The 11690-nt window shown below is 36.6% G+C and overlaps 1 protein-coding gene across 2 annotated transcripts; it reads right to left on the bottom strand.

The window, feature by feature from the left end:
- Nucleotides 1-11273, bottom strand: LOC128209039 (sushi, von Willebrand factor type A, EGF and pentraxin domain-containing protein 1-like). Of its 2 annotated transcripts, none has more exons than XM_052912851.1 (2): nt 11135-11273; nt 1-5957 (listed from the first exon to the last, which is right to left on the bottom strand). In XM_052912851.1, exon 2 carries the CDS (start codon nt 2039-2041, stop codon nt 869-871), a length of 1173 nt encoding a protein of 390 aa, XP_052768811.1. In that variant the 5' UTR covers nt 2042-5957; nt 11135-11273; the 3' UTR covers nt 1-868. The 2 variants fall into 2 exon arrangements, with proteins under 2 accessions (XP_052768811.1, XP_052768812.1); XM_052912852.1 differs by having other exon boundaries at nt 3857-5957.
- Between the last annotated feature and the right edge of the window lie 417 nt (nt 11274-11690).

Here is an 11690-nt window from a genome sequence, read left to right as displayed (position 1 = left end):
ACACAGAAGACATGATTGAGAGTGATTCATAACAGTCTAAAGCTACATTCATAATTAACCTAAAATAAATTAGTTTAACATAACCACGCAATTGATATCTATTTTCCATGAGCTCTTCGCTGCGTCCGTACTAAACGACTGAAGTTAATGTGGTGCTTGCATTGCGCAGGGGGAATAGAAAGTCCTGCTTAACAAAATTCTTACCTGCAAACTGTAGTTTACAAACAGAATAGAAACTCATTTAAACAATACTTTTGTACACATATTATAGTTAAGTATGATTTTTGGAATGATTTAACAATTTAAAGATATTTTCATGTGAAATAAAATACAGGAATTGCACTAATGAGCAAAACCTAGACATTATAAAAATGTAATGTACAATCAAAATAGTTGTCATTGTTAGGCTTGCAGATATTTGCATTTAATATGGCATTTTAGAAAAGCAAAACTTATGATTTAAATGATTTAATTCGATGTTAAAAGTTTATAGATACAAGCAAATAAGCATGTGAAGTTAAATACAGGATTTGAAGTATTCATCAGTCAGGTCAGTGGCACATAATTCGCACAAACACTAATTGGTATACAAGTTAGTGTACCAACATGAATAAATCAACGTCCCTACCCTGACATTTTTATCTGTAGAATATTTGGGAATTTTCAGAGTTTTATTCCAACTACAATCCTACTTTCAAAATGCAAAGGTTCGTTAACTTCATTATATAACTGCAAAGGAATATGCTTAGCAGCCAAATAGTAAATAGTATTTGTGTTTATTGGCAATTGGGTGAAAAGTAAATGCGAAAGAGATCAAGACGAAGCAAATCAATAAGAGACATGCAAAGCTGAAATAGTTATTGGGACTTCACTGAAGATGTGCCACGAGAACATCATCTTGTTCTCCTCCAACAATAAGCCTTCGCATGCGTGTTCCATAACAGACTGCCTGTGGATAGTTCATACCATCTTCCTCCCTGACCAGTGTGGCCAGTTTCTTCCTGCCTTCCTGGTCAACCTGAATCACCGTGCAGGAGCGATACGAACACACAAACACATGTCCATCCTCATTCACATATACACCAACTGGTGACTTGATGTCTTGGTCTTGCAGTGTGGACAGAATGTTGCCTTTGTTGTCAATAGTGATAAGTTTATGGTGATCTGAGGCTGCGATATAGATTTTCCTGCCATCTCCGGCCAAGGCAAAGCGCTTCACTGTACATCCTGACGATGGGTCTTCATAAATTTTCTTTTCCAGCTGGCCAGAGGTGGTGTAGAGGTAAAGAGCAGTGGCGGAAGCCACGTACAGCTTACCCTGATGGTGCCTGATGGAATAACAGTAATGGTCAACAGAGAACTTCCTGTTCATCTTGATTTTGCTTGCTTTCACCACAAGGAAGTAGACCTCATGTCGATTGTCTGGACTGTTTACAGATACAGCCAGTCCTTTGCCGGAGATGTGGCAAATGTCGTGTGGATTCTGGGGTAAATCTATGTGTGTTGTCATCTTATATTTTCTGTTCAACGTCTTTACTTTTGAATTGGTTATATCAACTAGAAGGATTTCCTCATTTGGGAGTTCAGCAATTCCACAATCGCTTTTATCAGTCTTGTGTTTTATGTTATGTTTATCTATTTGAATCGCACGTAAAATAGACTGTACAGATTGTACTTTCTGAATCGTTCTTAGTGTCTTCAGTTGTGATAGCACTTCCCTAGCGAGCGTGTCAGCTTGGAAACTGACTTTCATCTCAGGCTTGTGTAACATCCCATGAAGCAGATAATTAGCCTCTCTAATCTTCTCTATACAGTTTCTGTGTCCGATGTGTGAGTTGGGCTCATTGTCTTCCCCGCTGTCCTGGATTTTGTCCATCAATGCCTTAAGCTGGTCATGCATATGTGTGCAGGATTCAATGTCCCTTTGTAATGACCCATCCAGATCGCCTAGGACATTGTTCATCTCTTCTTTTGTACCCTTCTCAAGCTGATCTAGAAGCTGGTTTAACGTGTCCCTCAAATCCTTAATCTGTGTCAGCATTGAATTACCAGACACGTTTAGGGAGTTTTGGTTCTCTTTACTGTCATATATGACTTGCTTCAGGCTTGGTTAACTTGCTCACATCGGCGGGAAGCTGCTTAAAGTTGGCCATATTGTGTATGCCTCTTGCCAGTTCTTCTACCTGCATGATTCGTTTGCACGTCCTGTTAATAAAGGCATTGCTATCAAATAATATGTGAGTCACCATTGATCATACTACAAAAGCATTATCTAATATTCTATAAAATAAAAGAGGAATACAAGTTCATGCATAAAACCAACTTCTAATCAGGTAATCAAATTGCGCATCAAAGTTGTGCTGCATTTCGGATGTCTTGTTATTAATAACTGACCAATAGTGTGAATGAAGTCAATGATGCACGACCATTAGTTTAACTTAAGTTGCATATTGAATACCACCCGTCAAGTCGGATACACTAGCTCGGACTGAAATGCTGTACTTAAAAAACTTATGTTCACGAAAAACAGATGTCCCATATATGTTTGTACTCCTGGGTGAAAATCAATGTTTCAGATAAGAATTTTGGCAATATGATGCAGTTTGAACTAGTTTCCCAAAGTTTGATAATGATAACAAATGGGTGTCTTGAAAGGATTACATGTGAGAAATCCCATCAATCTTTTTTAATAACTACATGTTTCATCAGAAATATTACATTATGATTATAACGATAGCGTTGTATTTAAGGTGAAAATAATCTATTGATGTATATATTCATAAACATTGTTTAACCATTTGTTACGCCTTTGATGGAAGATACATACATACAGAAATACATATTTAAGAAATGGTTGAAGGCCGAAAACTGTTCATTATGTCAGAGAACAAACAGTCAGAGGTACACAGACCCACGTGTTTCTAATAACCTGGTTCCCCTTTGTGAAAACCAGGCTAAAATATAAAAATATCCCATCGAAAGCAATAAAAAGGTAAAAAAAGTTTTAAAAAAAATCAATCAAGGGCCATATTTGTAATAAGGGTTCATATAGAGTTATGGAACCTAATTGTAAGATGGACGTAAATAATTGTGTGAAGTATTAAGTCAATTGAATGAAGGATATAAAAGGTATTAATAAAAATTCTAACTTGCACTAAAACTTTAACATGACAGAATGTGAACTAAAACTTAAACCTTAGTACCTAATTCAAATCAGGGGTCATAATTTGTTTGTAGGATAATATGGAGTTATGTTATCTCATGATGTGATCGCCCTTAACAACTGTGTGATGTTATCTCATGATGCGATCGCCCTTAACAACTGTGTGAAGTATTAAGTATATTGAATGATTGTTATCGGAGTGAAGTAAAAATGCAAATTTGCCCTAAAACTTAAAATCGCAGACGCCGGGGCGAGAAGTAAATCCTCCTTATTCTTCGAATAGTCGAGCTAAAAACCGCATCCTACGAGTTTTGGGAGGTCATTAAATATCCATTAAATGTGTCCAGAAATTTGTAAGAACGGTGTAAGGCAAACGTATATTTGTATTGATGTTTCTTTTTTTTCTTTAACCAGTTTATACACGTGTTTGTCCATAAAGGTTGTTTTTTATCAAACAGTTTTCATAATTTATATCACAATGATTATGTGGCTGGTCCATTTTGATCATGTTACAACGTGAAACCAAATTTGTCCGGAGCATAACTTGGCAATATTGACTTCGAACTCGATATACAGATATATCACATTGAGGGAGATGCAGTCCACAGGAACCATAACTCTGATTGCACCATTTTTTTTAGTTTTAGAAATGTTAATGTTCACACTTATTTTTTGTCTGGAACAAAACTTGAATAGTCTTTAAGGTATTTACTTCAAACTTGATATACGGATACAACTCATTCAGAAGGAGTGCAGTGCACAAAAAAGTTGAGCAAGGGGATATGGCACTCTGTGACAGCTCATATTAACATCATGAATATAAATTCAATTTTGATGATTAACAGCGCTAAATACTTGAAACGCCGCTATAATATACAGAACAACCCACATGTTCAATTCTTTGCTACGGAAACCGCATTAAAGCCAGATTTTTCATTTTGACAAATTCGATTTTGAAGCAAGATGTATGTTATAATGGAAAATGTAAATGTTTCTGACCCATATTCACAATGGTCGACCACGTTTTTGACCCGAAATGACCTACTAGTCCTAAATAGCATGCTGCGAGATTGGATAAACACATAATAAAAATGCGTCTTAGTCATCGGCAAAATATGATACAGCAATAAATGCACAGTATAAAAAATACATGAGTAAATTAGTCATGCATTTGCATCCTGGCCCTCTAGCTCGTAAGTGTATAACACTTACACACACATTCGAAGCGGTACTAACAACTGTTTACTCTCATAACAGTACATTGATCAGACTCATCAACTTTCAAAATCTCAAACTATTTTAACCAAATACACTTAGTATTGTATACATAACTACACATATATAAGAACAGTTTGGTAGGAAATTTCAGACACGGACTTATACTGCAACCATTAATAGCGTGTGTACTGAATATGAGTAGATCCACACTAATGCCAAAGTCTGGTGTTCCACAATTATCACTCTAGGCTTCCAATCTGATGTTGATCTTTCATGCTAATACAAGTAGTATGAAGCTGGTTGTGGTCTACCTCAGGTCCAGTCAATTATGTGTTCTAGTATTTGCCTGTTTCTTCGACGCTGTATTGTTCTCCGAAGAGCCAAAACCATGACAAACTAACAATGCAAGCTTGCTAAATAGTTTAAACATTTACAAGCGATTATTTCGAGGATTTCAGTGGGTTTTTAGATTTGTCTTCTGCATTTATTTCAACATTCCCATCATTTGTATTCATTGCCACTTTAGCCTGATCTCCATCTGTATGGAGATTTTTTCCAAAAAACTTCTTATAAGCGAGTACACCAACGCCCGAGATCACAGAAATGCCACCTACAACAATGAGGAGGATGGCCCATGCTGGGGAGGCGGTGAATGAGGGACAGTCACACTGTGGCATGGTCATCTCACCATCCACACACTTCAAGGCATCCGTCGTGCGCTTGGTGCAGTCGTTTTTACATGACCACTGCAGGATCTCACCGTGGGGCAGGTATCCCTGCGCCAGGTTGCTAATCTTCATGATGTTTCTGTCGTAACTGGTCAAGTTGCAGTTGCAGTAGCAGGCAAACTCTATGAACTGCCAAGTTCCATCAGCTTTACAAACGTTTGGCTCATCTTCAGTCGGCCCTGCAACTCTGGTGTTCGGAGCATTAATGCAGGTCATGTAGTACAAAGTTCCGTAGAGTAAGAATTTGTCTATACAGTTTGAGTTCATACCTTCGAATTGTGGACACGAGATACCTTTACACACTGGTCTGGTGCTCCAAGTCCCATCCACCTTACACGTCACATGAGAGGTTCCATGTATGATATAGCCTGAGTTACAGGTGACTTTAATCACACTTCCGTAATCATTTTCTATACCTCCAGCAGTTTCTTGAAAAGTCCTGCCATTCTCAACAGCCCCAAAGCCTGGACACATTTTCACTTTGCATACTGGAGGCGAACTGTCGAATTGTAAATTAGTCCGGCACAGTAGTTGGCTGGATCCTTTCAAATCATAACCCTCATTGCACTCGAAAGTGATAAAGCTGCCAACTTTATACGAAGGGGAGCCTATAATCATTCCGTTGTCTGGTGGGTTTAGAGCTGGGCAGAAGACCTCCCGACACCGCAGCTCCCCCTGCCAGCCCCCGCCACCGCACACAATCACGACAGTCCCGTCTGGCTCATGCCCCACATTACACTTGAAGCGGACTGCATAGTTGACTGGGTATGTGCCCTGCACTGTGGCATTGTTGGATGAATTCTCCACGACGGGCAGGCTGCCACAGTCACTCAATACGTAGGTTATTACTAAAATGAAAATAGTCTGTGTCATTCCATGAGTCTGCGTATAAGAGAAAATGAATAAGCAATCAAATCTTTTAAATGTAAGACAGTGGAAATTCGTTTTGTCGAACTTGGCAATGAAAAAATATTTATGGCGTATAACCTGTCGTCTTGAGTTCGGACGGTGTAACTCCATATGCCATAAAAAGATAGATATAATCTCAGGACAAGAAAAACGGAAAAAAACACATTTACAAGTACCTTAATAATAATTTCTAGCTGACAATATCAGAAATCATAAACGGTTGCAAAAACATCAATATTGTTTGTACAGTGTACATCAAATTCATGATTGTGTATTACGTCACATGTTTCCGGCGGTCACATGGTAGGTACCGATACTTTAAGTCATATGCTGAATATTTCATAACATATATAAGAAACTACGCGTTCAACAGTATTCAAATTACCTATTGGCCTATAAAAATGTCACATCAAAAATGTCACATCAACGAAGTAAGACAACAATTTATCACACCGGTTTGTACGAGCTAATGAAAAGAATGTATTTACATACATTTACAGTGATCTTTTTGTATGTATCAAGTATTTCAGCAATATACTATTTATATGCATCCAGATACTAAAGGGACCCGCTCATGTTTTTGAAAAAAAAAATGTATGACGAAATAAAGTGTGTCAAATCATTAGAAGTGTTAAAACTAAGACACCAAAAGCTGGAACCATACAGCAAATGTTGACATTTGCCCAAATATCGTTTTTTAAGACCATTATTTTCATCAGCATCAATAACGGCTATGAGCTATGATTGGTTGATTGAAATTATCACGTGATGTTATCAATACTGTAGTTTGTTAAAAAAGACTTTTCCGGCTTGCGTTTGCACCCCACTGAAATTGAAATTGTTTGTTTTCCTGAAAAATCAATGCTTAAATACAATTGATTAAAATAGCTTATTAATACAAGAATGTCTATCATAAAATACAATATGGATAAATACGGTTTTGGTAGAATTGGAGCTATCAACAAATCATTTGTTGCCCTCATTAATTGAATTAGAGCTCTCTTCCATTGAAGAGCTCTTAAATAACATTAGTGAGAGCAACAATTGATTTTTTTAGCAATACTTACATTATAATAGCAACAAATAACTAGAAACCTCTTCAAATCAATAAAAGAGGACTTAAATTCATTTGAAGAGCTGCAAATCTTTGGAAGAGTTCTCTAAAAATGGTTAACAGTTCTCTTATTATTTGAAGAGTTCTTTTAACTTTTTGGATTCATGTAGTGGCGTTTATCAGAATTATTTTAATCTCTTTTATATATATATATATATGTACGTTTAATATTATGAATACATAAATATGCTTTATTTAAGGAATAAATTGAGTGATTTATGTGATTATGTATAAACGCAGATTGGCTAGTTAAAGTGTTTGGTGTACAACGTACTCAGTTTAAGTGTTTGTTGTACAATGTACTCAGTTAAGTGTGTGCTTGACAATAGAAGATACTACTTGGACGAGAACTACACGAACATATCGTTGTCAATGTCAAGCTCAGTTTAATTTTTGCCTGTTATGGTTCAAAATAACAAATTATTTTTTCTCTTTTTTTGAAAGTGCGTGGACATAGGTACAATTTTGGCTTTATAACTTAAATCTATGAGAGTATGTGCTTTTTAAAGAGCGAATCTTTTTTTTAATTACTTTCATTAATTTAAATACTATGCGGTTATGAGGTAAAATGAGTTGTGATTTGAATTAAAACTATATTTGTGATACTGAGGCCTAGCGGCTGGCCATGTAATTGTCAATAAACTATTGCAGTTGGCGTATATGAAAACAGTTCTAAGATATTTCACTGGCGACGATGACGTCGTAGTTTGTATACTATATGTTGTTTCAATGCGTCATCATTACACCTGAGCGCCATGTTGTCAGGAATACTTGGACAATCGGATAAATATGCATGGACCGAAATGGTCAGACTCAGCCTAAATGTAAAGTTTGAGGACCATAGGTCTAAGCATTATCTAGTTATCATTCGGACAAGAATTTCGCATTTAATGTCACTGTGACATTGACCTTTGACCTGACGACCCATCTACTGGTCACGCCCAACCATCATGACAAGTTTAAAGGTCAAGGGTGCAGGCATTATCATGAAATAACTTGGACAATTAAATCGCGTTCAAGATCACTGTGACATTGGCCTTTGAACTGTGACCTCAAAATTGATAGGGGTCATTTACTGGTCAGGCCCAGCCTCCATGTATAGTTATAGGACCATAGGTCCAGACATTGTTGTCTTAATCACTCGATCAAAATTGTCACGTTCAAGGACAATGTGTTTTTGACCTTTGACCCGATAACATCAAAATAAAAATGTCAACTATGGTCAGGCCCAGCCTCCATGTCAAGTTTAAGGACCAAAGGTCGAGTTATCACTCGGACAATATTTTGCGTTCAAGTCAATTGTGATCTCGACAATAAACCTGATGATCTTAAAAGCAAGAATGGTAGTATACTGGTCATGCCCAACATCCAAGTCAAGTTAAGTACCATAGATCCAAGCATTGCCGACTTATCACTCGGACAAGCTTTGGTCTTTCGGTCGACCTACAGAACAGAAACAAATGTGAATTCTACAAACGTAAGCGTGAGTTTTTCAGGTACATATTCAGTGAAGATGGACTTTCTGCTGATCCGAAAAAAAACGTCATTAACAACGCTCCTTCACCAAAATGTATCGACAATACGCAGTTTTCTAGCCATGAAAAACTACGTTTCACGGCTTATGCCGAACTACTCCACAATAAATGAACCACTACGAAGGCTTGTCAAGAAAGGCATTAAATGGGGATGTGGACAGCAACACCAGGATGCTTTTCTAAGGCTTAAACATATACTGGGTAGCGAAACTGTATTGACTTACTTTTACCCAAAATAAGAAACGGAAGTCATAGTCGATGCAAGTCCCGTAAAAAAAGCAGCAATAACGCGACAGGATGGCTTGGTTGTATGTTACGATAGCACCTCATAAACTGATGAGGAAACACGGTATCCGCAAAAAGAAAATCGTATAGGCCATAGACATTGGCATATTTACTTGTATAAACACTCATGCATTTTAACTAGTGACGCACCGGCTTTAGAAAAAAAAATATGTAAATCCAAAGTAGAAACCACCAACACGACTCCAAGAGTACGATTTCGGGTTGAAATACAGACAAGGACATCCAAAGCACAACATCTGTACCAAAGGCAGTAAAATAGTGTGATTGTGACTTTTGCACGGTCTAAAAACGCACATATAGTCGCGTATCTTGAAGTCACTTCATGACTCAAAACTGGTGATACCGAAATGTGGTGAACAGTGCGCATGAAGGCCATCAGGGTATCAGTGTTCAAAAATCGCTTTAAGTTTTTAATCCATTTCCCGATTTAAAGTATCTATTGGTACATATATATTGACGAATACTCCAGATACCCAATAGTAAAATATCATCAAGTCACTTTCAGCTAAGACGGTATTACCTATCTAAGGTGAAATATTCTCTATATATGAAATCACAAAAGTACTCAAAGTGGACAACGGCCCACCGATGAATGGTAATGAAATTACACTATTCGCTTCATATACGGGTCTTAGACACAGAATGATAACATTGTGGCCGCAAGCAAATGCAGAAGTTGAACGGTTTTATAAATCAATCTGCAATGCCATATGGGCAGCAACTACAGAAGGAATTCAATGGAACCAGGCGATGCATGCATATCTGAGAAATTACCGAGCAACACCGCATGCAAGTACAAAGCAAACTCCATATTAACTCTCTCTATTTTTTTTGAAGACCAATAAACAAGAAATTACCGTCTGCACCCAAAAGGAAAGAAAAATCAGCAATGCACCAACATACAAATAAGAATGAATTCAAAGCTAAACAGAAAAATAAAAACATGCAGACAACAGGCAAAATACTTAAACTTAAAAGTGGGAAATGGAATTCTTGCAAAACCAGAAAACCACAATAAACTCCCGACACCATTTGATATAAAACGAGATCATCAAAAAGAAAGGTTCAACTATTACCGCGCAGCGGGAATACAAGAAAATCACAAGAAATGTGTCAAAATTTATATGTGTTCATAATCCACCCGCTATACCCGGTATCATTGAAGACGAGGTCATTCCGCCATATGATCCAACAGCAGCTCCACTACAGCTCCGGTAGTCAGAAAGAGATCGAAAGCCGCTGGAATATCTCAAAGACTGTGTGTGAGAATAGCAGTGTAAATATGTTAATTTTATGCTATGGCACACCCACCATTAGCATAATAATTAAATAGAAGATTAAGAGGATGTAGGTACAGGTGTTATTAAAATTTCATTGTTAAACTTCTATACAAGTCTGTGTATATTTACATGTATTTATTAAAAATATATGTGTCATTTCTTAAAATGTAAATGTTAAAACTTTGTTCTGAATCCAGTCACCAGTCTAAACTATTGAACACCCGTTAGGAATGTTGGAAAGAACACTCTCATAACAATGGAATTTCATAAGCAAGTGAAACATACTACTGACTTAAACAATTTCTCCTTGCACTGATTAATTTGAGCATATCAATTAAGTCTTGCCAGTTGCGATAATGTTGAAATGGTTCACGAAAACATCACTGTGTGTGTTTTTTTTTTGTTTATTTATCAATCTTCATCAAATGTGAACAATTTATTCAGGTTTGACAAACTTGTTATAAGCTGAAATTTGAATTAGAAGGCAATTTCATTTTGGAAACACAATTATTATTTTATAAGCCTTGTGAATTTCAATCGGAGATGAGAGAGGGTGTCATGTTAATTGTTATTTACCTGTCCGGCTGGCCTAGCTATACTGGCACCGCCTCAAAATATTATAATTAAGTTCACTTTTCTGCTGATAGCATCATAGCAAGCATGTAATTTAAGTATTATAATATATAAATAGTCCTATAGCCTGGTGAATCTTCATTCTTTAATACCCCAAGATAGGATTCACACAGAATTACGTTTAAGGTAAATGAGTCACCTTTTCAGTTTCTTACAAAATAAACAATGTATTAATGTAGCATGTACTGTAATAACAAAGTCCAATATCAGTACATGTATTAACAACTTATAGACAAAATGTCACTTACCGATAAGAAGTACAATAACAGTGATATAGTTCATTTTAATTCCGGTGGTTTTGGGAAAAGGCAAACAACCTTTCTTCAAAAAGTATCCCTAATTTACCTCCTGGTATGAACTAAAACTAACACAGTAACAGGCGGTCGAATTTCATCTCTATACAATAATAAGCGCTCGCATAGCCCTCCATACGGTTATAAGATAATGTCGTAAAACATGTCAACAAAATGTTCTACACGATTTCTTAGTTCTCTAATTATATTGAAGAATAAACATAATATGTTGGACAATTTACCAACGGCTAAAAGAACATTCAGTTATGAATTGAACACTTACAGACGTCCCATATAAGACAGATATTGAAATATAGATATACAGTAATGCGAAATTTGACGCTTCACAGACATACATTGGACTCTATATAGTTCTAAATTGGACACTATATACCGACCTACTCAAATAGGACAGACATAGGACTTAATGCATGTATGAATTGAACACTTGATAAACGTCTCATAACACAGACATTTGACTATAAACGGAAACTCTAAATGACATATATTA

This window comes from Mya arenaria, chromosome 11, assembly GCF_026914265.1.
Source record: "Mya arenaria isolate MELC-2E11 chromosome 11, ASM2691426v1".
In the NCBI taxonomy this organism is placed as follows: domain Eukaryota; kingdom Metazoa; phylum Mollusca; class Bivalvia; order Myida; family Myidae; genus Mya; species Mya arenaria.
The sequence above is the reverse complement of the archived record's forward strand: the minus strand, read 5'-3'. Positions and strand labels throughout refer to the sequence as shown.

Excerpts from the sequence above, each read along its gene's own strand:
- LOC128209039 (XM_052912851.1), bottom strand. The coding sequence starts at position 2,041 with ATGCTGACACAGATTAAGGATTTGAGGGACACGTTAAACCAGCTTCTA.